The sequence below is a fragment of the Camelus ferus genome, chromosome 21 (genome assembly GCF_009834535.1).
Source record: "Camelus ferus isolate YT-003-E chromosome 21, BCGSAC_Cfer_1.0, whole genome shotgun sequence".
Classification (NCBI taxonomy): domain Eukaryota; kingdom Metazoa; phylum Chordata; class Mammalia; order Artiodactyla; family Camelidae; genus Camelus; species Camelus ferus.
The window spans coordinates 18,884,110-18,909,706 of record NC_045716.1 but is presented as its reverse complement, the minus strand read 5'-3'; the positions used below and the strand labels follow the sequence as shown (position 1 = coordinate 18,909,706).

General features: G+C 51.3%; 2 protein-coding genes and 1 long non-coding RNA gene across 4 annotated transcripts in view; 1 reads left to right on the top strand and 2 right to left on the bottom strand.

Annotated features, from left to right (window-relative positions):
• The window catches only part of CFAP45 (cilia and flagella associated protein 45), a 39,214-nt gene extending 21,520 nt beyond the window's left edge, over positions 1-17,694 (bottom strand). Inside the window, exon 1 of one of the 2 annotated variants that reach the window (XM_032463945.1) lies at positions 8,645-17,694. Coding sequence is in view for 1 of the 2 variants with exons in the window: in XM_032463944.1 (XP_032319835.1) it covers positions 3,252-3,254 (3 nt within the window). In the remaining variant the exon portion in view is untranslated. Of the gene's footprint in view, positions 1-3,251; positions 3,308-8,644 lie in introns of those variants that run through there. The other variant, XM_032463944.1, reaches the window with a different exon arrangement.
• Positions 1-20,054, top strand: part of LOC116658691 — a 24,150-nt gene extending 4,096 nt beyond the window's left edge. The window contains exons 3-4 of the long non-coding RNA XR_004313951.1: positions 14,680-14,689; positions 19,918-20,054. This is a non-coding gene — a long non-coding RNA (uncharacterized LOC116658691). The remainder of the gene's footprint in view (positions 1-14,679; positions 14,690-19,917) is intronic.
• On the bottom strand, positions 17,849-25,597 carry TAGLN2 (transgelin 2). Its single transcript, XM_032463946.1, is given in 6 exon segments — positions 17,849-18,639; positions 18,918-19,020; positions 19,293-19,425; positions 19,427-19,468; positions 19,950-20,157; positions 25,309-25,597. Coding segments are annotated over 5 exon segments (600 nt in total). The 5' UTR covers positions 20,130-20,157; positions 25,309-25,597; the 3' UTR covers positions 17,849-18,497.

Below are 25,597 nucleotides of genomic sequence, written 5' to 3'. Positions count from 1 at the left end.
GGCAGTGCCTGGCAACACAGTAGGAGCTCCACAGGCATTTGATGAAGAATGAATGAATGAAACCAAGCAAGACGACCTCTCAGGGGCTGCAGACCAGACTGAGATGGAAGCCTTTCCGGAATATGCCACCACTCCACATTTTCCATATCACGTATGCGGTCTGCACTGTGGAAAATAATGTATGTGAAAGGGCTTTGGAGCACAGCTGGAAAGTATTATTGTTGTTTTGCATTTGTTTTCCTGTTTCTTGTCAAGGGCTCCTGCAGGTTTCCCCTTGAGCTCGGGTGTCCACCAGACTGTAGGTGCCTCCAGGGCTGGGACTGCGTTGCCTCTCTCCTACACCCTTGGTACCCAGGTCAAGAGGAAGTCACACAAGAGATACTCGACTGCCCACACCTCGAAGTCAGAACAGAGGAAGGAAAATAGATGACCACAGAAAAGTGGCCACTGGGCAGGGCAGAGGGAAGCACTGGGCTCTGGGGTTGGACGGCTGAGAGACTTCACCGGGGAAATGCTGACTTTGAAGCCACAAGTCTTACATCAGGGTTAGAAGAACCAATTTTGCCAAGAGCAACAAGGATTAGGGAGGTCACTGTGTAAAAGTACTAGAAAAAATGAAGAACCAAGCAGAAATGGAAAGTTAAATCCCTCTGGGCCAGAGGCAGTAGCCAAGAGGTTCTTTCAGGAGGTGAAGGGCTGGTTTCATTTCTTGCATGACCAAATAAATATCCCCAGGAAGCTGAGCCATGCCAAGAGAGGAGCCTGCTCCTTAGGGGAAGGCAGCTCTTGAAGGGAAGGACAGACTGCTAAGCAACGGTGACTGGGGAAGATGAGGATTGGGACAGAAAAAGACACCAGCCTTGCTTTGATATTTTCCTCTTGGTGACCTAGCTGACTCTCTCTTCAAATCCCATCTCATCCCAGGATGATAAGATTTCAGCCACAGCTAGGGGCTCTGGGAGAGACTCTGACGCAGAAACAGGAGCTGGTCAATCGGAAGATGATTTTCATGTCATTATAGCTATAGGACAATCTCCCAAACATATTAAGTTTTAAAGAAAGCAGATGATAAGAAACATCTAAGTGCTACCCTAAAAATGTTCATATGAAGGGTATGCACCCAGAATGTGCTATTAAAAGAATGTTCACAGAAATGTTTAACAGTCATTTCAGGTGAGCATCACCATCTTAAGGTTTTCTTATACTGAATAATGTTCTACAATGAGTAGGTAACTCTCTTTGTGACCTGGGGGTGGGAAGACGGAACTCTTAATTTGAAAACAAAACAAAACAGTGGGCCTGGTGCGCCGACTCTGAACACTGGAGACTGCAGCCCTTAAAAAGCTGCAGCACCAGATGTCCTGAGATTTGGCATGTTCAGCTGCAATCCAACAAGACAGAGCTGGAACTGGGCTGGAACTGGGCTGGAACTGGGCTGGAACAGGGCAGTGTGGAGTCTCCCTGATCGTAACATTAACACCTGTCAACTGAACAAAGGCGAAGGCACGTCCTTTCCTGGATGTCCTCACCACCCTGGGATCTAGTTCCTCTTTCGCATCTAGGTTCACCACAGGCTGGCAAATTCGGGCTTCAAACTCTTGGCCTGATTCTACCTCCTTTTCTGTAGACTTCGGTTACTAAGAAGGTGGGGATGCCCATGCACAGGCACCTTGTCTTTCCCTGAGTGATGCACTCAGGTCACCTCTTTCCTCAAATAGGACCAGGTTGGCCATCTGTGGGGTGCCACTTGAAAATGACATCCTAGTTAGTACTGACCCTAACCTGCTGCTTCTGGCAGATTGAGCCCTGGAGGTCTGCCTAATTGTGAACGTCCGCACAACCATCACCTCTCTCCACTCCTCCAGACACTCTCAAAAGCTAGTGAGTATTACCACACACACACACACATACACACGGACTGCCAGAAGAGCAGAGATCACTAACTTCACCTGCTTGGCTTCTCAAAGGTGCCCACATGCCCAGTCCTGTCCAGGGGACTTCAGAAGGGCTCAGTCAACAGACCAAAACCCCACCTTGAGTAGCCCTGGGGTAGGGAATCCTTGATCTGGGTGAGCCAGAGCCCATAGGTCTAGCCTAGGTGCAATTCACTAATTAATTTGGGCTTGGAAATATGAAATTTTTGAAACAGCAGAAAAAGAGAACTAATATTTATTGTAGGCCCTTAAAGGTCAGGTGTGACGCCAGGCCCTCCAGACAGACAGGCACTGCCAGGCCTGAAAATGACCCGGGAGAACAGGGGATACGTATGCATCATAAAATGCACGTATTAAAGAGGACTCCCGCTGCAGTACACACAGGGAGGCCTCGGAAGTTGGGAGCCGCTCTTTGTTGGAGATGGTTGATTTCAGAATTAACAAAGCTGTTCTTGAAATCCTTACCTAGGGACCCTGAATTTGAACCACTGAGTCCCAGAAAAGCAGTGTGACCTCTGAGCGTGAAGTGTGTCCACAAGTACACCGAAGGAGCCACCTTTGCCACTGGATGTGCACCCTAGAAATTCTAAGATTATTTCCAATAATCCAAGTCTCCAACACCTACCCTCTGCCCCTCTCCCGTATTCCTCAGGGAACACACAGCCCCCTTGGAGCTCACACATCACCTTTATAGCTCCTCCAGGGCCTAGGGCCCTTCTCAACCCCCATGACCCCCATGACCATTGTAGTCCTCCCAGACCAGTCCCAATTCCTCGCCAGGGACTTTCAAACCCAGTACCCTCTTCATTCATTCATTCACTCATTCATTCATTTGCAAATGTTTGTTGAGTACCTACTGAGTGACTCAGAGCCCCAGTGACAGAAAAGAGTGAAGCTCAGGGACATTAGGTGACTTTCACATTGTCACCCAGCTAGTCAGAGGCAGAACAGGTACCATAAACTTGTTATCCCACCTACTCACCAGTGATTTTTCCACATCGCATCCCACAGTCCCCAGCCCACTGAAGGGGAAGAGGGTTGGGACAGTCCCTCTCTCCCCAAATACTAGGCTCAGCACCACTCCATTTGTCAGTCGCTATTGGCCCCACCCCTAACTTCCCTTTGGACACCCCCTCAGGACTTCCCTTGCTACTTCCAGGGGTGTCCTCCCGCTCCTGGGCCTTCCTGACCCACAGACCAAGACCCAGACCCAGACCCAACTTCTGCCCTTCCCTCAGATCCCCACTCAGAACCCCAACACAAGTCAGGACACATGAGGCCCCCATCGGAGATTCTCCTCCACATCCGGGACCTCACCATCTCAGCCGCACACCGCCAGCTCCGCGGTTCCGCTAGCTCCGCCGCCCACACCGCAGCCGAGGCGCCGGGTGTTGACGTGTTACCATAGTAACCAAGAGCCCGCGTTCTCCAGCCCAGGCCCCGCCCCTCCGCCCCGCCCTCCGCCCCGCTCTGGCAGGCAGATGCGGCGTGCAGTGGCTGCAGGAACCCGAACCCCTCCCTCAGACCATTCCCGCCCGGCCCGCGAGCGGGAACCGTGGCTCTGAAAGACTGACCCGCCCTGACGCGCTCCGCCTCTTCACTTTGCTTTGACTGAACTCTTGGGCCAGGACCCAAACCCTGAAGGGCCTAGCATGGGCCCAGGGGGTCTAACTGCTGGCAGCCCCTCCAGGACCCGGGCCCAGGGTCACGGTTTTCCCCCTACACCCCATCTAGGTTGCCGTGATTACTGTTGCCCCAGTGCCAGTGAGGTGCCAAGCCAAACCCCGATAAGAATTTAGTCGGCGGAGAAGCAAGCAGGATCAGACAAACAAGTTTCACAGCAGCAGAGAGTCTGGTTAGACTGAAAGAAGAACTTCCAGCAGTGAGGATGTGTTTGTAATTTCAGGAGCAGTTTCTTAAAATGTGGGCCTCAGACCTCCAGCTCAGAATCACCTGGGAGAGTTTATTAAAAGTAAAATCTTGGCCCTACTAGACTATGTGAATCGAAATCTAAGGAACTGGCTTTAGGGAGCCTGCCTTTTAACGCTTCCCAGTTTGTGTGTACTGTTCTGGAAGGCTTTCTAGGAGTTGTATGATTTTCCCAGTTTGATTTGGCACCTATATCTCCCAACCTGCAAGGACAAAACTAAACTGACCTCCACAGCCAAGCCTGCTCCAAGCCTCACAAAGCCTTCCCACCCAAGTACATTTTTTCCTCCAGTGCTGATAAGCTGAACTCTTGGGCCGAAAAGAAATGGTGACTCTGCAATTCTGTGAGCTACTCGCCCACTCCCAAATCTCTCTCCAGATCCTCACGGCCCACATTTTGGAAGCTTATTCCACCCTAACTTTTGTGTTTCAAAGCCAGGCTGCCTCCTGTGACCTACTCTGGGCTGAAGGATTGGCTGCAGAGCCCGGGGCTTTCAGGGCTGTTCACAAGCTCCAGGCCAGTGACCAGTGACGGCAGGAAGACCAGGTCCTCCAGCTGTTTTTAAAATGACTTAAATCCGGCAAGCTTCACATTCCTTCCCCAGATTTCCCAGCCTTATCTCCTTTGGGATCCTGAAAAGACCGGGGATGGGGGGGGGTGGTGCACAAAGTGTTGGAGGTGGGATCAGAGGGAGGGGGAGGCCAGTGTAGCTACCCTCCAGGGGCAGGCCTGAAGTGGGAAAGCTTAGGAATGAGGGGGGCTTTTCTGTCCCTGGCACCCTTCCTTTCCTGGCCTCTTCCTACAGCCCAGAGAGGAAGGAAGGTGAAGTAACCAGCCCCCTGTGGATTGGATGCTTCCCCTACGAGTCCCACTCAGTCCTCCCAGCCACAGCTCAATGGAGGAAACTGAGGCCAGGAGAGAGAACTGTCCAAACACAAAAGTTAGTGATCTTTTCTCAACCCAGGCAACCCCTCTGAAGGAAAGTGTAAGACTGAAGCAGGAAGGAGGGGGATGACAGAGTGCCGGGTAAGGGACCCCCCAGACTTTTGTTTGAATTTACTTCAAAGCTCTCAGTGCGTAAGCTTCAGGCCTTCCATTTGCATGAGCCCTTTGCAAAATAAGCTGAGTTCGGGATACATTGATTTTTGGTTTAGTGAAACAGATTTTTATGGTTCTCCATCATTGATGCAGATCATTAAGTTACCGCCTGCTGTCCTGGTGGAGGAATGGCTGCTTGGAACATTCCTTTCACCAATCCACCTGCTACCTCACCTGATGTCTGGACCAGAAAGTGCTGTCCATATTCTCCATGGGACAGTGTGCTTCGATGCCCAACACCAAGAGTATTTGCAGTGAAGGAAAAACAAGGTTTGAAATGAACAAAGCCAGAAGTTCCTCTGTGAAAAAATTCTAACCTTCCATGGTGTAAAACTGTTAATTGAGGTTTCTGTTCTTACCAATACCTGGGCAAAACTGAAGTTGTCTCTGGCCAGGAAGAGACCCAGTAATGCAACATATATAATTATCAACACAGCCTCCATCTCATCAGAGAAAAAGCTGCCTCTGGAGGACCTAAACTCATTGACTACTTCTGTTTTTCTGACCGTAATCTGTTTTCTTTTTGCCTTCTTCTCATAGATAATTTTAAACACACATCCCTAGTTGGATGTTTCTAAGTAGAATGAGATAGTCTTTCCATTTAAAATTATTCAATAGTTGTGTATTATTTTTCCACCACTGCTGCAGCAAATTACCACAAACGTAGTAGCTTAAAACAACACAAAGGTATTATCTTACAATTCTGAAGTTCAAGGAGAGTCTCACTGGGCTAAAATCAAAGTGTCAGCAGGGTGGCATTCCTTATGAGGGCTCTAGGCTGAATCCTTTATCTAGTTTGTAAAGGCCACTTATGTTCCTTGGCCCATGACCCCTTTCCTCCATCTTTAAAGCCAGTAACATTGCATCTCTCTGCTCACTCCACACCAGTCACATCTCCCTCTACTGGGAAAGGTTCCCTGATTCTAAGGACTCGTGATTAGGTTGGGCCCATCTGGATAATCCAAGATAATCGCCCCATCTCAAGGTCCTTAATTTAACCATATCTGCAAAGTCCCTTTTGCCTTGTAAGAAAATATTCACAGTTCTGAGAATTCAGAGGTGGATATTTGGAGGAGGGAAGGTGCACTGTTCTGCCTACCACACCTTGCTACATAGCAGTGATATTTTGACAGTCTATAATATATTTTCAAAAAGTTGATACAACTTGCATATGCCTTTCTAAACTGCATTTTGGGAACTATTTTTTAAAGATTTAAATAATACAAGTGAGATTCATAGATTGGGATTATATCAAGAGCATAGTTTTTTCTTTTGTCAACTTTATGTATACGTATTAAGGGACAGAAAATTTACTTTAAAATCAATGGATTTATTCTGCATAGCAAAAGAAACTATTGACAACAGGAAAATGCAAATGGGAGAAAATATTTGCAAATTATATATCTGATAAGGGTTAAGATTCAAAGTGTATAAAGAACTCATGCACCTTAACAGAAAAAAAAATTGAAAAATGGGCAGAGGATTTCGATAGACATTTTTACAGAGAAGACACACCTATGGCCAGCAAGTACATGAAAAAGTGCTCAACATCATTAATCATCAGGAAAACACAAGTCAAAACCACAATGAGGTATCACCTCACACCTCTTAGAATGGCTGTTATCCAAAAGACAAGCGCTAACAAGTGTTGAGGACGATGTGGAGAAAAGGGAACCCTTGTGCACTGCTGGTGGGAATATAAATTGGTGCAGCTACTATGAAAAACAGTATGGAGATTCCTCAAAACATTAAAAATAGAACTGCTATATGATCCAGTAAGTCCACTTCTGGGTGTTTATCCAAAGGAAACAAAAACACTAACTCAAAAAATTCAAAAAGATACATGTGCCCCACATTCACTGCAGCATTATTTACAATAGACAGTCATTGAAGCAACCTAAGTGTCCATCAATGGATAAACAAAATGTGGTGTGTATATATACAATGGAATGTTATTCAGTCATAAAAAAGAATGAAATCTTGCTGTTTGCAGCAACATGGATGGACCTTGAGGGCTTTATGCTCAGTGACAAAAGTAAGATAAATACCACATGATCACAGCTTACACATGGAACCTAGAGAACTCATAGATAGAAAGTCTAGGCTGGCGAGTGCCAGAGGCAAGGAAGAGGGTCAAAAGTGCAAACTTCCAGTTATAAAATAAATAAGTCCTGGGGATGTAATGTATAGCACAGTGACTGTTGTTAATAGTACTGTATTGCATATTTGAAGGTTGCTAAGAGATTAGGTCTTAAAAGTTCTCATTATAAGAAAAAAAAATTGTCACTATGTGTGTGATGAATGTTAACTAGACTTCTAGTGGTGATCACTTCATAATATACCCAAATGTTGAATCATTGAGTTGTACACCTGAAACTAATATCATGTTATATGTCAATTATATCTCCATAAAAGAAATGAATGGGTTCATGAAACAAAAGTAATAAAAATGAACCATGAAATTAGTAGAAATTATTTGGAAATTGAGAAGCAAATTGAAACGAAAAATTTCAGATTACCAAAAAATGTAATTCAATAAGAGGACTAAATAAATTTTGAGCTGAATAAACAAGGACTTAGATTATGTAATGATCCAATTAACAAGGGGGAAGAAAATCATATCAACATATTAGGAAAATATTAAATTTCTTATTGATTTGACATAAAACACTGACATTGGTGGAGATTGCTTGAAACTCACATTAATACATTAAAATGAGGACCTATGACAATCTGGTCAATGAGTAACATCAACTCAAAGAATACTTTAGATTAATTTCTGAACAATGTCCTGAAATCCTTCAACTTATATAAGAAAGAATCTTCCCAGATTTCCCAAATTTGACAGCAATCAAAAAGTTTATATGACTTTACCAGGAAACTGAAATGAAAGAAATATTCTAATCTATCAATAATAAAAGTATTTGATCAAAATCATGCCAGCAGAAAAACTGAATTATTGCTCTATTCTCTTTATATAAAGTAATATCATAAAATCACTGTTGTGTGAAGAGACAAAGAATAAGCAGGCAAAAAAGATAAGGGTAAAAATTATTTTAGGTTTTATTTACAAACCAGAAATAGACTCACAGACATAAAAAACAAACTGTGTTTACCAGGAAGGGGAAGATGGGTAATGGATTAGTTTGGGATTAATAGATACACACCACTAAATAAAAAAAAAAAAAACAGATAAACAAGGGCCTACTGTATAGTACAGGGAACTATTCAATTTCTTGTAATAAGCTGTAATGGAAAAGAATCTAAACTATATATATGTAGGTATATGTGTAACTGAATTGCATTGCTGTACACATGAAACTAACATTGTAAATCCACTATATTTCAATAAAAATTAAAAAAAAACTATTTTAGAGTTGTTTCAGGCAGTGAATTCATACAAGTCTTGTTATTCTTCCAGATGTTATGATGTTTATAGTATTTGCCAGATTTTTTAAACGTATAATTTGTTGTGCCATTATTCTAAATAAATATTTACTCCTGTAGCTAATTTTGTACTGTTTTTCTTAAACAGGGATTCCAAAATTCTATAAGCTTCAGGCCTCACAAAACTCAGTTCCACCCCTGATAAGTAGGGAGGCAACCTTTCCCTTCGCATTAGAACTTGGCTCAGATGCTCAGACGTGTCCTGATGGGGCTGGGGCGGTGCCCCTGCTCTCACCTCCGGATCTCAGCTGCGCTCCGCCCTCTCCTGCCCTCACCGTCCTCTTCCACATTCTCCGCAGTGCCCTTCCTTTTCTTCCTCTCTTTTCTACTTGCTGTGCATCTTTGGGGTCTTCCTTCTACCCCAAAGCCCAAGCTCTCATTTCACCCTCCTCCTCAGCTCTGCCCCATGTTCAGCCCTCTCAGTGCCCAGCAAGCGGAGGGATGAGAACAATAGAGGTTTAAGAGGCTGCAGCCGCCGGAGGAAGAGGGCAGATCCGGATTCTCTGCCCAGCCCTAACCCCACCTCTGGCTGCCTGACCCTTCCTACAGAGTCGCCACTCCCAGAGAAGTCTCCGAGTAAACCCCCTGGATTGCTGGCCGGGGGCTAGGAGCCCAGAGCCAGGAGAGGTGCTGGGTGCCTGGGAGCAGGGCGCCGGGGGCTGCGCTGGGTCCCACAGCTCCTCCTCACCCCTCTGGGCTTTGAGGCCTTCCCAGGCGCTGGGTCAGGCAGGCCCCACCCCGCTGTTCTCCTGAGATGCTCCCCACACTGGCTGAGGCAGAAGGGTTAGGAATTTTGACTCTGAGATGAATAAGCACATTTAAATGGGAGGAGCCTGGGAGACTGGACCCAGAGGAGCCATTTGGTTAATATGAAAAGTCTGGCCTCTCAATAGAGCGTGTCTCCGTCTAAGAGCAGTGAGAAAGGAGGCTGATTCCCTATCTCTCACTCACTCTGTCTATCTCTCCTCTCTCTCTCTCTCTCTCTCTCTCTCTCTCTCTCTCTCTCTTTCTCTCACAGGGATCAGAGGTGCTGGGTCTGGGTGTGGACTGGGGGTAGCAGGGCCACATGTGTACAATGCGCATGTCGACTGAAATAAATGCACAGCCTAAAAGTTGAGAGTTGTATTCAGCGGACATTTTTGAGGTCTCAAACCCCTTCAAGCCTGGGATGAGAGCCTCCCAGATTGCTCTGAGGGACTGTTCTGAAAAGGTAGGGGACAAGCCAGGATATATAGGAGTTTTACAATTAAGACCAGGTAGTCAGAACATTAAAAGATTAGCATTAACTAAAGAAAACTAGACATCTCAAGTTAAAGAATTTAGCCTTTTTCTATGTATGGGAGGGAGCAAATGTCTGGGCTCATAGAAATCATTCCTTTGACAAGCACCTAGCTATCCAGGGCCAGTATCTGTCCTTTCACACTCTGAGTCCCCTCAGTTAGGGGTGGCTCAGAGGCCAGGCAGCCTGCTTGTCTGCATCCTGAGTTGGCAGTAGCAGCCGATGACTTGATGGCCACAGCATTCTCTGTTTACTGATAGGGCTTGCGGCATTTTGTGTTTATAGGCAAAAGAGATGGGGCTTCCACGTTCCTGTAGAAGAGGGCGTTAAGCTCATGGAGATGTTGGTTGGCGGTGGTCTACGGCACTCATGTTTCCTCCAAACTCCTTTGCTACGCTCAGCCTGGCAGTTCCCCAGGATAGAGACCCCCAACATCCTTCCTCTGGACTTGCCTCTACAAAGCAGCTTCCGCTCCCATCTTAAGGGGGGACACCTGCCGGTGACAGGAACCCTAAGATGCCTGTTCAGGTCTCAGTAAAGCACCATTTCCTAGGCTGGTAGCTAGCCCACAATTCTATCGAGGAGGACAGCCTGGAAGGAGTTCTTTTGTGAGTTGCTTGTGCTCCTAAGACAGCATAGCGAAAAAGAAAGTAGTGACTGATTTTGGAGTCGGACCAGCAGAGTTTGACTCCTGGCTCAGCCACTTACAGCTGAGAGACCATCAGTAACCTGCCTAACCACCTGGCCTTATATCCTCATCTGTGAAATGGGTAATAGCCCAAAAGAGAGGTGCTGTGAAAAGCAGACCAGGCTCAGAAATCAGTTTGCATAGTGCCTGGTGGTTCTCTTCCCTCTTCCTTTCCGCTGAGCAGGGGGATATTATGGGGTGGGGGGAATGTCTTTGTCCTCAGTGTAGTATAAACACGACCAGGAATCAGACTGTAAATCCTTTCAGTTGCAAGGATGCCTGAGAGGCTATTTCACGACCCGACCCCCTCTTCCTGGAATACTTGAACTCTCAAAATTGCCTCAAGTCTTTCTAAAACAAAGGATGGCTTAAAACATAAATAAATACTTAAATGCATGAATTATTTTACTCCAGGAATTTGCTGCCTGCCTGCTTCTTTCAAAACTCTCTTGCTTGCTTGTTCTTAAAAATTGAAGGGTCTTCCTGCTACAGCCTGAGAGATCAGGTAGGGGAGGAGAATTTGAGGAGCAAGAAGAAATTCAAGGCCAAGGAGAAAGACTGTGAGCTCCAGGGGAAGAGCAGGGGTGGAGGGAAAGAGGGGGAGGAAGAAGGTTAGGGTGGGAGTGGAAGTAGGGACTGCTAGATGCTGCCTGCGTTTGGCTGGAGGCCCTGGGTCTAGAGCAGGAGGGAGGGAAGGAGAGGGCACAGACCAGGAGGGCAAAATCACCTTCTGATATTAGCACATAACTTTCCCCCCCAAACCCCCTAGAGAGGGGGGAGCAGTGCATGAATGCTGCAGCTCCAGAGAAGTGGCAGAGAGAACCCCATACTACGTCATCCCTGCAACCCCTCTACCTGGCCACACTCCTACTGGGCAGATAACCTCAGGCCAAGGAGAAAGACATTAACAAATCTGCAGCCTCTCCACCTTCTTCAAAACCTCATCTCCACCCTCCTGCTCGCCCCAGGTCCTTGGGCCAGCATTGCCCTGGTGCCCTGGACATGCCTCCACACGCCTGGCACAAGCTTCCCCTCCTACGTGACCCGCACGGGCCCTGGACTGGGTGGCGGATGCTGAGATAAGGCCAAGAAGGGGAAAACCGCCAAAGCCAGGAAGTTACACAGCCTGGTTCCCTTGGCAACCCAGCCACAGTCACCAAACAGTGCAGGGAGGGGGTGGGGACAACTCCCATTCAAGGCATCAGCCAGGACTTGCTCAGACCTCAATTTTCTTGTTGGAGAAACTTCTCTCTGAATCTCTGAGGACAGCGCTGCCTAAAAAATATGGGAGACGCCAGTTTCAAATGCAAATTCAAGGCACTGTCCCCGGCACCTCCACCACAGACTTCCAGCCTAATGAGTCTAGTAGGACTAACAGAATCTGTATTTCAAACCAGCAGCCCAGGTGATTCCAATGCTGGCAGTCTGAGGATGTCACTTGAAGGGTGGCAGAGTTGGGGGAAGATACAGGATGGGGCTTGAGGCATCCCAACCATCCTATGTCTGCTAGAGTCTTCAGACAGCCCCATCTCCAGGGCTGCTTGACATGGACATTTTGAACATGCAGTGAACAACCAGAGACCGGGATTCTAGTACATGTAGAACCAATTCAAAACCATGAACTTGGCTGAGTCCCTTCTGGGTCTAGTACTACTGTTCTGAGAACCATGAGCCATATGAAGACAAATAAGGTTTGATTTCTGCTCTCAAGAACCCTGGAGCCCTGGCCCATCACTTCCAGTCTCTAGGTTTCCATTTCTCTCTTCTCTCCAAAGGGTGTAAAAATATTCAAGTCTTCCCAAGAGGTGACAAGTCTCCCTGGAATTAATAGATTTGGAAGTGCCTTGAAAGTATACCTCTCAGATATCGTCCTGGTGGTTGTGGTAGCTTTTATTGCTGGAGGGAGATGTTGGGCTGTCAGGGGGTCTTCAAAAAGGTCCAGGAGCCTTGAGGACAGAAACCCCAAGTTGGAAGATCAGGGGCTGGACCTCAGGGTCACACCACCAGTTCCTTTCTGGAGCTGCCAGACCTCCATTTGCCTTGGTGTAAGGGAGCAGGTGGCTGCTGTAGAGTTGAACTTCCTGTATCTCTTCTCAGGCCTGACCTCTCTCTTCCTCTCTGTGGCCCTGGCCTCTACCCACTGAAAAACCACAGTTCATGCTGGCTGCAAGCTGCACCCTGCCCTGGGGTCAACCATCAAGCCGGGGAGCTCCACAATGTGGGGAGCAATTAGCTTAGACTTCTTCTGCCAGAAGGTTAAATCCCAGTTCAGCCACCTGCTGGGTTCTGTAAGTTACTTTTGCTCTCTTAGCCTCAATTTCCTCATCTGTACAATGGGAGGGAATACTGTTTTGTGGTGGCGGTTAAGCCCCTTTCTCCTGGATTTCCATCCCATCGACAGATACCGTTTGCTTAATTGCTGAAGCCAGAAGCCAGTCTTTCTGGGTCCCTCTCCCCCTTTTTCCCTCTGCACAGAGTACTGAGCAATTTTGAAATCCAGTGTCTTATTTCCAACCCCGTTGGCCCTCCTTCCCCAGGCCGCTCTCACTTCCGCCTGGACTACAGCAGTAACCTCCTGGAGTCATCCTGCCTCTCTCATCTGTCTTCTCCAAACCTGGACCATTCTCTACCCTGCAGCCTAAGGAAATTATCTAAATTAAAACTCAACTCTCATCTCTTCATCACCCTACTTAAAATCCTTCTGTGGCTCCCTCTGTCCTTAATGAAAGGTCTTAAATTTTTCATTCGACATTGAAGCCCCTCTGATGATGTGTGTTTCTCAGACCCACCCCTCCCGCCTCTAAACACACCCAGTTCTACCGTTCAGCCCTACACATCCCCACCTCCAGCCCATGCCACACCGCTGCCGAGAGCACTGTCCTCCTCGCCACCACTGGCCTCTCCCTCATGTTTCTAATTATCCTTAAACTCTCAGTGCAGACCTCACTATCTCTCAGAAATCTTCACTGATGCCACTAAGCACCCCCCCAACAAGGCTGGGCCAAGTCCCCTCCTGAGGGTTTTCATCTAGACTCCCTTTAGCGTGGCCACAAGTCACATGATACTACAATTGGCTCTCTGTCCTTCTAGCTCCTCCCAGGAGGAAACAGACTATATTTGCCTTGTTGACTGCTGTATCCCCTAGCACCCAGTAGATGCCTCACCTGGAACAGGTGCTAAACAAATATTTTTTGAAATAGAGAATAAATACAAAATACAGGTAAAGTTCTTAGCACAGGGACTAGCAGAAACATGGTAGTGAATTGTCAACATCACCATCATCACCATCTCCGTGATGGTTCAGCTGCACACTGAGCCACGTTTCTCTAATAGAAACACAACTCAAAATTCAGGCCCTACCAACAGTGGGGTGAGATGATGTGACAGCCCCAGTGTCTAGGGAAATGTTCGTATGGTCCCTCTCCACTCACCATCCACCAGTGATGTTGATCTGTCCCCACCCAATCCCTGGTTCTCACCCTGACTCAGGCCTCTTTGCCCACCCCCACTCCAGGCAGGAAAAGAGTAGCCCCTCCACCCCCACTGAAATTTGACCTCTGACCACAGAGCCAATGACTGCTCCTTTTCCCAGAGGGGCATCCCCCACCCTCACCAGCCAGCAGCCCCACTCCCCTGGGCAGACTGGGGTAGGGGTGTGTGTGGAGAGGATCCCTGAGATATGCAGCCTCAGCTCACCATGACATCACCACCAGCCTCTACTCCAGAAATGATCTGGGGCTGCAGGAGGTTGGTGAGTGATCTTCCCGAAGAGTCCTATTTGCGTTTCTCCAAAGGCACCTATCACTGGCTTCCTGAATTATCATGGCTCCTATCCATACTTCATCTCCCCTACAGGACTATGCACTTTTGGAGCAAAGAGATCATGTATTAATAACCTTCATGTCCCCCCTAAGGCCTGGCAGGGAGAACCCCGATAATTGTTGAATGAATGAATACATGAAAGAAAAAATGGGTGTGTGTATGAGTGTTCCCAGGCAGAATTGCCCATTTTCCACATTAAGAAGATGAGATTTGTCCTATTATTGAAAGACATTCCTCTTGACCCTTAAGAGAGTCCAGAGGCTAATAATGCCTCAGAGTCAAGAGGATCATTTTTCCTCGTCTGACCTAAATTTCCCTAGGTGCAACTTCAGTGCATTTTCTTTTAATCTACCTCCCTAGCCACTGGGACTAACTCTTGTTTCTTTGCAAGGAGACAGTCATTAATTTACCCTTTAGCCTTCTCTTCAACAAATTTAATCCCAGGCCCTGTATTGTTCCCTCCCTGGGGCCTCCTGTCCAGCCCTTTCCCTGTTCCACGGCTCCGTGGGCCCTCTGCCAAGCTCTCAAATGCCTCCCTGGGCTGCACAGGAGGAACGGACATACTGTTCTCCATGGGGCCATGTACAAATGCTCAGACACTTACGCTCTGCCTACACACACCGGACACACACCTCTCTGCACCCACAGTCCTCAGTTCTTGGTAAACACATACACAAAGGCAGCCTCCACGCACAGTCACAGATTCATCTCCTCCAACCTGCACGCCCTGAGCCCTGGTCCTGGAAGTTCTCATACACCTGAGTGTGCACAGTGCACAGAAATAGATGGCACAGAACTGAGCCACACTCTGAAGCCCTCTTCCTTCTCCCCCACCTCCTCCCGCCCCTCTCCTGCTCCTCCTCCTCTTCCTCTCTGCCTTTCTTCTCCAACTCTCCTTCCCAGTAACCACCACGGGCCAAGCCTACTTTCCCTTTACCTCCACAGTGATTTTCTGCTTCAAGTTTGAAGGCAAGGAGTAAATGAACCAAAGTTGGCTCCTATCTCCTCCTCCTGGCCTCCCATTTTTTCTGCCAAATATTCAATGCACCTTCAATTTGCCCAGAGCACACAAACCACTCTCCACTCCCTTCCCAACCTCCGTTCTGTTGTAGGGAGAACTGGCTTCTCAGGTTTTTACCTTTTGGAAATGAACAATGAGGAGCATTGGAAACTGACAGACAGCTGGTTCCATCTCAGATCCAATGACAGACTGGGTCGCTGAGAACTTGGGCTGGCTGGGCACCAGGCAAGGGGATTTGGGAGAGTGAGGGTAGTGTGACATTTGTTCATTCATTCATTCTTTCATTCAACAAATATTTATCCAGCACCTACAACATTCCAGGCATTACTCTACATCAACAAAACCAACACACGCCTGCCCTTACAGAGTGTACATTCTATGGGTGGAGACAGAAAATAAAAAAGTAAAATATATTGAGTATCAGGTGGTGATAGGAGAAAGCAGGGGAGGAGGATGGGGTGCAGACTGAGGGTGGAGTGTGCAGTTTTAAATGGAGTGGCCAGGGAAGGCCATACTTGGGAAGTGACATTTGAACAAAGACCTGAAGGAGAGAGAGGAGTGAGCCATGGTGATCCCTTGAAAGGGAGGTTGTTTGGGGCAGCAGGAACTGTCCCGCAGGCACAGAGGGTCAGGACACACCAGTGTGGGGAATGAGTTGCTAGATGGCAGGAGACGTGGTGCCACTCTAATCCCAGGGCTGGGATCCATTCCGGGCTCCAGGGCCCGAGGGAGGGCCAGGGGAGATGCGAGGGGCCAAAGTAGGGACGCAACTGTGACCTCAGATGGAACAAAATGCTACAAAGCAGACAGACAACAAAACCAAATATTGAGGTGTCAGTGGAGGCCCTTTAGCTGAACCTGCAGCGAGATGGACTGAGGGGAGACACGGAGGTGCCTCACAGTGGTGATGGCTGCAGCCACGAAGATGGCTCACTGTCCTAGAGGCATTAGCCCATGTGACCTCCTTTGCCTGGCAAATAAATAAAGCTGCCTTTTCTACTTCATCCAAAACTCTGTCCTCGAGTCTCAATTCAGTAAGCGGGGTATGGAGGCTATTTCGGCAAAAATCTGGAAACAAAATGAGGGACATAATGCAGTACCATCCACCTCATGAGCCACAGTGGGAACCCGCCCGGAGAAGGCAGCGGCTCTGCCTTGGCTCTGGCAGGCTAGTCTCAGAAAGTCCTGAGGCGCGCAGCCAATATTCTATAGCTATGAATAGTTAAACCAGAGAAGGGTGCGAATGGGTTTTTTTCTTAGTTTAAATATCAGTAAATTCAATGTTGTCTCTGCAGTGACATCACTCTCCCTTACTGGCATTCCAGAAGCCTTCCAGGCAGAGATAAAGGGGTGGAGTGTCAGCTAAACCCCTGGGAATTTGCACATAGGCCGCAGCCTATCTTATCTGTGCCACAGCCCAAGGCAGTACAGCAAGCAAGCAAATATCATCTCGCCTGTGGTGTGGGGCTTAGATGGGGCGGGAGCCGCTGAGCTCAAGGCTAATGGACAGCACAGGCCTGGGGCCTGACACGCAGTAGGTGTGTCTCGGCAGAGGGAGCCACAGAGGGATGGGAGGAAGAAGAATGAAAGCTCTCTGGCTATCCACAACTGCACAATCTGTCACCCTCAGGCACAATGCTGCGGCTTTCCCCTCCTAGGGAAACAGATGCCCTGAAGTAGAAAGGGGGAGAAAGACAATGGAGGCCAGGCCCTGCGGCTGGCTGATGGGGGTGGGAGCTGAAGTGAGGGCTGGCCTAGGGTTTCTAGGAAGACACAGGGTCTGATGGGGAGGCCATGGGGTTGGAAACTCCAGGTGGAGCATGAATGTCTTGTTCGGGGTTAGGAGCGCAGGACAACCTGACCCCAAAATTATTTTGGTCCAAGACCACTCACCTAGAAGAACGGCTAGGCTCTTGCCAGCAGGCAGCTTGCAAGTGCCTGGGATGGTCAACAAGTCTTCCTCCCCTCCAGCCATCACTACCAGCTCTTTTCTGCTCGCTCCCCAGCTCACCAGTTCCTCACCATAAGCGCTGGCCTTTGGCCTCTGAGGTGGTCTGGCCAGCTCCAACAGAGGCCACCTTGCTCCACACCTGCCAGAGAGGCCTCCCACCCAGAGACTTGCCAGGACTCAGGGCTGTATGGACAACCAGCCCCACCCTGTGCAGTGGCTGGGAGCTCTTCTGGCTGGGAGGAGCATGTGGGTAGGCGAGGGCCCCATCTCCCTGTGGACACTGACCACACATCCTGCCATCATGGCTTCTAGCCCCAGGGCAGCTGTGAGGGCCTGTCTCTTCTCAACCCCAACCTACCCTCACCCAAACCAAGAGAGAAGAGGAGAGGATACAGCTCAAGTGGTAGAGCACATGCTTAGCATGCACAGGGTCCTGGGTTCAATCCCCAGTACCTCCTCTAAACATAAATAAATAAACCTAATTACCTCCCCCAACCAAAAAATAAGTAAAAATAAACCAAGAGAGAGAAAGGATGGGAAGGAAATCGAAGATGGGGAGGTGCCTGCAACCTTCCAACTCAAAGCCCTCTTTCCCAGAACCAGTCCCTGCACTTCCTCTACATTCCTCCCTTCCCAACAGTGGGCCCTGTGGCCCCAGACACAGCCAGAGTCCATCCAAAAAAAGACAGAGATGCTTTATTTAAATCAGCAAATTCAGATTCTTTAAGCCCCAGCCCATGGTGGGCAGCCCTCACCCCCACCCCTTAGCCACAGCAAGAGGAATGGAACATGAGAAGCCAGAGGGCCTCTGCCAGGGCAGGCTGCCTCAGAAGCGTGGTGAGTGTAGTCCAGCTGGGGCCAGGGTGGCAGCCGCCACAGGCCCCTCCCCGTCAACTAAGTCCCTGCAGCCACAGCTGCGGGTGAGGCAGAGTTGTGGCAAGAAGGTCATCGGGCAGCACCCCTGATCCCCCACCCCCTTCCAGCCAAGGAATGGATTAGGGCACTGAGCTTAGGGGGAGGACAGGACAGAGGACAGAGAAGAGGTATGTCAGGGCGAGGGGGGTGAACACCCCCTCCCAAATCAATTTTGGTCCCAGGGGGAAAAGAGGCCAGTTGGTCCAGTTTCGGTGGTTTTGGAGAAGGGAATGTATTAGTAAGCACAGTGGGGAGGCCACGATCGCCTCCCCCCTCAGAGGAGACAGGCCAGGCCCCCACCCTGGCAGAGGGGAGCGTTAGAGCTCTGGGGCTCTTGGGGAATGTCACTGCTAAAAAAAAATATATATATATTAACCATTCACGGCGGGCAGGGGCAGGGCTGCGGGCGGGATCAGAGGATCTGGCGTGGCATCCCGTAGCCGGTCATGCCTGCCTGAGACGCCCCACGGTTGGTCCCCATCTGTAACCCAATCACATTCTTGCCCTCCTGCAGCTGGTTGTCCGTGAAGTTCCGAGGGTTCTCCTTGGATTTCCTGGGGGGAAAGGGAGGGCGGGTTAGGAGGGTGGAGGTTGCCCCAGTAAATGCCTTCCCTGCACAGAACACAGGCTTTCTGTGGGCTCCAGCGCTGGCATCAGCTCTGCCCGAGAGAGCCTTGAGCTCTCTGAAGCCACCGTCATCTCTCAAAAGGAACAGTCCTTGGCCATCCTGGGAAGGTTGCGGGCAGTGAGACAGGAATGTGGAAGTGCTTTGTAAAGGGCGTTTTCCAGGGGCGGGAATGGGCAGGGCCTGGGCTGCCCTAGCAACACCTACTTGGGAAACCAGTTGGGATCCCCAGAGAAGAGCCCATCGTCCCGGGCTACTGCCAGCCCGCCCAGGTTCATCAGGGTCCGCTGCACACAGGCCATGTTCTTTCCTGGGAAGGGAAAGGGGGTGCGTTGGTCCTAGATGCCAGGCCTCCACCTCTATCACTAAGTCAGCAGGCCCAGGCTCCTAATTCTTTTAGTCCTGGTCTCCCCACGCTTCTCCATCCCAGCTCCTCAACATGACCAACTTCTCCATAACACACACATACACACACACAACACTCTTTGTCCTCAGGGTGCCAAAAACCTGCCCGTCCTCCCCGGAAGAGGTGGCCCAGCCCAGTGTCTGGCCCTCTGGTGGACAGCGCCCTGCCTGGCCCACCTTCCCAGAGGTCCACAGTCTGGAAGATGTCAGTGGTGTTGATGCCGTAGCGCTCGGCAGCCTGCAGGAACTGGGAGATCTGCTCCATCTGCTTGAAGGCCATGGTGGAAGCCTGGATCTTCTTCACTGGGGCCTTGCCCCTCGGGGTACAGTCCGTTAATGAGCTCACACAGCACCTGGGTGAGGACAGCAGGTGTACAGAGGTGAGGCCATGCCCACCACAGATCAGAATGCACCACCCTCGGCACCAGACAAAGTGAACCAGAGGTTCCTCTTCCACCAGAGACAGCTCTGACTCTACCTGGAGTGACCCTCAGGCTCCTTCCAGCCCAGCCCCCTGCCTGAGCCCAGCGTTGCTCCAACATGCTTTTTCCAGCTCTGGGAAGGAGGATGATCACCGACTACAACACACCTCCCCTAGCTCACCCCTTAGAGCTCCTCCTCCGTGTCACCCAGGGCTTCTGATACGGGGAGGCACCCTCACACCTCCCTCAGCAGGAGGGAGGAAAGCAGGGGCCTTTTGCATGATAAAGACAACCCAGCTCAGGAACACCTGGGACAGGGGTTCCCTCAGTTCTTCAGCTGAGACAATCCCTGGGCTCCCAGACCCAGCCCCGCTCTCAAGACACTTCCGGTTGGAGACGCCCCAGCTCTCACCGTGCCATCCTTGAGCCAGTTCTGGAAGTTCTCGCGCCCGGGCTGGGGCCGGCCCACATCCTTGCGGCACTGGGTGGTGATCCACTGGATCAGGATCTGCTCCAGGTCCACATCGTATTGTTTCTCAATCTTCTGCTGCACCTCTCGGCTCAGGCCGTAGGCAGGTCCCCTGTTGGCCATTCTGAAGAGCGGTGGTGGCTGTGGGGAGCTGGAAAGAGGACACAACCAGGCCTGTGGTTAGCATTCTGCAGCCTGTTGGGTGCGGGAGTCTGCCTACAGGGACGTACACCGTATTCCCAGGGTGGGCCCCAAGGATGAGAAAAGCTGCCAAAGGAGGGAAATCTCACCTGGACCCCTGGATGGGCTAGAGTCACCCTGCTCAAACTCTGGGAGGTGTTAAGGGACCACGCAGGCATCTCTGGGTTCCCCCACTCCTAAGCCTGGTATTATTGATAGTCTAAATTCCCATTAGATTTCATTTGAACAGCTCCACTACCAGAATGAAGTGTGAACCCCCCTGGAATAGAATGTAGGGTAAATGAGGCCAGGATTGAGGGCTCAGCCCCTCATTCAGGGTGGTCAACTTTAGCAAATGCAAGCTGGTCATTCTAACCCCAGCCCTGTTTTTTCCAGCTCTGGGAAGGAGAATGACTTGGGGAGAATATGGAGTAGCTTGGGAAATCTATGCCAGGAGCTAGAAGACTCCCCTCGATCAGCCACTGGGTTTTCATTGAGCACCCATGATGCGTGCTGGGGATTGTGGAAGAGACAGAAGTCCTTGGTCCCAAAGTTGCCCATAGTGCCATCAGAGAGACAAAGTAAAAGCACATGCACATATGAAAAGGTAAGAGTTGTACGTGACAAATATTAAACTACACAGTCAGACCATATGTTGTAGGAATTCAGAGAGGAGTATGGGCAGAAGCAGCCTGGAGGGCTTCCTGGAAGAGGTAGGTCTGAATAGGCCCTTAACAGATTTTAGCAGGCAAAAGGAATTTCCCATGAGAAACCAGCCAATATTCTCCTTTCCTTTCTGGAAGCTGTGGTAGGTAGAATAATTCCCCTCCTGCCCCAAAAGGTGTCTATGCCCTAATTCCCAGAACCTATGACTGTTGCTTTATATGGCAAAAGGGACTTCACAGATGTGATTGAATTAAGGATCTTGAGATAGTTACCAGGGAGAGTCCCCTGGGTCACCCAGGGGGCCCAATGTGCTCACAACAAGGCTCCTTATAAGTGAAAGAGGAAGGCAGGCAAGTCAGAGAGGGAGAAGTGAGAAGGAAGTCAAGGTTGGAGAGTCTCGGGCCGTGAACCAAGCAATGCAGGTGGCCTCGAGGAGCTGAAAGACACAAGGAAATGAAATCTCCCCTAAGCTGCTCAAAAGGAATGCAGCACTGCTAATACCTTGATTTTAGCCAGTGAGACCTCTGCGGGGGTCTCTAGAACTGCAAGATATTAAATGTGCGTTGCTTTAAGTCACCAAGTTTGCGATAATTGGTTACAGCAGGGATAGGGCACTAATCCAGGAGCCTTGGAGGGTATTTTTAGGGAAACCTGGGAAGAAAGGGAGAGATGGGGAGATACGCAGGAGGGCTAGTTGGAGGACCTCGGTTAGGAAGAACTGGGTTGTTTCCTGACCACTGGCCTGGGTTGGCAGCACCTTGCTGTGGGCAGTCTGTCCCCACCCACCACCTCCTGCCTAGGTCCCGCACCCAGGGCCCTGTCCTGGGAATGCTATCCTTGCCAAGGGGGAGCCAGCACCAGAGGAGGGACAGGACCCCACTTCTGGCCCTGGCCCCTCCCTGATGGGCTTTCTTTCTGCTCTGTTAGAGCCTGTTGATTGTTCATAAAAGGGCCGCCTCCGGCCAGGCACCTGTGCTCAGGGAGAGGGAAAGGAGACACTCCCTCACGCCATATCTGGCCTTAGGCCAGGTCAGACTTAAGGGATGAAGTCACTCTGGCTCGCTGTGTCCCCCGCCCAGCAGGTTGAACAACCCCACAGTCCCCTCAATGGGCCTGGGGCAGGCCACAGGGTCAGCAGTTGCCTCAAACCCCTTCACACCTCTCAGCCGGCTCCCAGGGGCCTCAGAGGTGGTGCGGCTCAGGCCAGGCCCCTCCCCCACTCTCCAATAGGGCTGCTCCTTCCTACCGGCCTTATCGAGCTGCACATTGCCAGCAGAGATCGTCCACATAAATCAGTTATTTTTAAACCTCATTAAGAGCAACCCACCCCCACTACACCCGACCTGAAAGCTGGGCCAAAGAAATGTCAGCCTGAGCCTTGACCCACACCACCGGCCACACACACACACTCGGCAGGGGAGGGCAGGGGGCGGCTGAGGCCTGTGGAGAGCGGGAGACAAGGCTCCCTCCCCTTAGCCCAGCCCCAGCTGCTAGCCGCCACTCAGTCTCCGTGTGCCTGTGACCCTTGGCCCACAGGGCCATGGTTGGGAGACTTGGAAGGAAGGAGAGGGGGCCAGAGGCTGCTGCCACCAGTAAGCCCCCTTTTCTCAGCCTAATATCCAGACCTCACTTCTGGGAGCAGCGTCACTGTGGTCACCTGGGCCTCAGAGCTGTGTCTGCAGGGACACAAGTGGCCTGCGGCCCAGGGATCACTACGGCCCAGGGAAAGAAAGGACAGGAGAATGATCAACCCGGACACCAGGCTGAGGCCAGGAGAGCAGGCCCAAGGCGTGACCCCTCCAGTGTCACCTATGGGCAGGACAGACTCGGCCTCCCAGACCCACCTCTGGGTGAATGTTGAAGTCCCCTCCCCGACTCTGGGGCCTGGACACAGCTGGCAAGGTCACAGCCTCCAGCTGCAGTGTCTCGGCTCCACTCTGGGGCCACTGCCCTAGACCCTGAGGTGCTGGAGCCATAAGGCAGAGCTCTGGGAGAAGGCGGCCCAGCCAGGCCCAGCCAGGCCCAGCCAGCCCACCCCCACAGGCAGCTCAGCGCCGAGGGGCTGTGGCTGCTGGGGCTGGAGTGGCATCCAGGGGACCTACCCTGGCTCTCCCTTAAAGGAGGGAAGGTAGCCAGTTGCCTACTGGGGTCGGGGGAAGCTGTGTGGGAGGTGTCCAGAGCTGGGGATCCAAAGGGAAAACGACAGCTGAACGACTTGGGGGGTGGGTTGGCTGTGAGTAACCTAAGCTCCAGAGCTGCCTACAGCTGTGGGAACAGCCCTCACCCCCACTCACAAGGTTACAATAGTTGGGAAAAGGGGAGGAGCCACAAAAGGTACCCCAGCCCTTAGCCCCACCCAGACCCTGGGCTGGAAGCTTACCTCACCCCACCCTAGGCCTCCGCCAAAGAAAAGGCGGACATGGGGTGGGGGTGGGAGGATTCGAGGGCTCCTGGCTGGGGAGTTCAATTGGGAAGACAAAGGGACTCTCCATTCATTGTACAGAGAGGGCACAGGGGAACTTCTCAATTCAGAGTTGGCACTGACTATTCTGAAAGGGCAAAATGGGGGTACTTGTCCCTGAAGTGAAGTGCTACAGGGAGTAGGCAGAAGCAGGACGGTGGGGGACCCATGATTTAGGGGTCGCCTTGGGGCAGCCCCCATACTATCAAGAGTCAGTGAGCAGAAGAGAAAGCTGAAGTTACACAAACAGGAAGCCACAAGGCTTACCGGGGAGGAGGGGTATGGTGGGGGCTGTTGCCATGGCTTCTGTGTACCAAACACAGGAATGGGGCAGGGTGGGGGTACTGGGCAGAAACGTCCACTCAGCGCAGAAGGAGTGGGGAGGAGGCTCCGAGCACCAGGGACAGAAGTGCGATCCTTGGGAAAGGGGCCCCTTCTTGGCAGTTCTCAGTAAAGACAGGTGCAAAGGATTCCTCAAGGAAGCAGCCGTGAAGGGTATGGAGGGATTTGGAAGAGATGGGGAAGTTACAGGTTTGCGAGTAGAGAAGTTAGACTCAAGGTTATAGTTTAGGAGAAATGGGAACAGAAGGTACATTCTGAGCCAGAGAACCCCACACCTCAAAGTCCTGGAGAGAGAAGGGATGGGGCGGGGGAGAAAGGATTGGAGGCCAATCCCCAGGGGGCAAAAGAGGGACTGTGGTGTTGGGGGTGTGGTGAGAATTGCAGTTGGACAAAGACTATTTCTTAATAATAGGAAGGGTAGGGCCTTGCTAGCCCCACCCTACCTTGGCCTTCCCTGCAGTTTTAAGTCTTCCCCGTGGACTAGGAAGGAGAAATCACATGGGGGAATTGGAGGCAAGGAGCTGTCTGGTGTTCTAAGTCAGAAAACTAGGAGAGCCACAGGTCTCCTCCTACACCGGATCTCCACACCAGTCCATGCTCACTTCCAACCCTTTCTAGTCACAAATACCAGGTTCCCCTAGAACTACCCCGGTGTCGGCTCCAGGAGACTCCAGGAGGCCTGCAGAGCGGGGGAAGGCGGCAGTCCACTTCCGGTCCCGCTGGTCCGGCCTCCACAGCCGCCCCCCCCCGCCACGCCCTGGGCCGTTACTGCGGGATGAGTCACCCACCGCCCGCCGCTGGGGTGACGCAGTGGTCTGGGCAGCCCGCCTGCCCGCCCGCCCGCGGCCACCACCGACTTTCCCAGCAGCAGGGGGCAAAGGGTGGGGGCATCGGCTCCTGTAGGGGCTGGAGGCCTGGAAAGCAGCCATTCTATCCCAATACCACCTCCTACAGGCAGAGCACCCCGGGGCGCAGTCAGGGCTGCAGTCTCCCAGATGTTCGAGATCCGGAGACTCTTCTGGAGGCGACTGGACCCTCAACTCCCGCCGAACCCGGGAAGGCCAGGCCACTGCGGGACCTGCGCACGAAGCCTCCTCGTCCCAACCCGCGACTCCCGAGTCCTCTCCCAAAAAGGCTGCAGGAGGATGAACAGAAAGGACTGCCTCGGGGACGCACAGGGCAGGTAGCACCCACACGTGCTCCTGGAACCAGGAAGTGAAGGGTCGCGCGGGAAGCCCCGGTGGCGAGGAGCTGGCCAGAGTGGGCGCCGGGACCCTGTAAGCTCCGTCACTCGGGGTCAGCCTGGTAATCCCTGATGCCCCCCTTTCCTCACTCCAGCGAGGAGCCGGAGCTGGAGCAGGCGGCTGGGGCGCAGTCCCCGAGTCCCTGCTGCGGACGGACGCCCCGTCTATGCACTCGCAACACTGCCTGACCTCATCGCTCAACAATGCCGGGTCAGGGCTGAGGGACAGATCTGACAAGCCGGGGCGGGGCAGAGCAGTCATCGGACCCTTGCCTCCCAGCCCTTGATCCCCAAGCTCACTGGAGCAAGTCTCAAGCACCGGCTTCTTGCTGTCTAGAGACCGCGCACAAAGCCGACCGCCAGACCCGCGACACGCACACTGGCCCCACCCGCCCCTCCCTCCTACTCACGGTTCACGCAGGCGGGAGAGCTGCGTACTCAAGGCGGGGGCTGCAGCGCGAGTGGAGCGCCCCGGGCCGGGCCGGGGGTTTTCAGCGCGCTCCCGCCTCGGACGGGGCGGACCAGGGGCGGGGCAAGGGCTGGGAAGGTTTAAAGGAGCCGCAGTGCAGAAGCCGAAGGCAGTGCTTAAGAGAGGGATGGGGGACCAGAACCTGGATTAAAGGATGTGAAGAGCCTGCGTCTACGCAGGCAGCGACAATGGCCTGCACTCTTGAGAACCTCTACCATCACTCCAGAGCC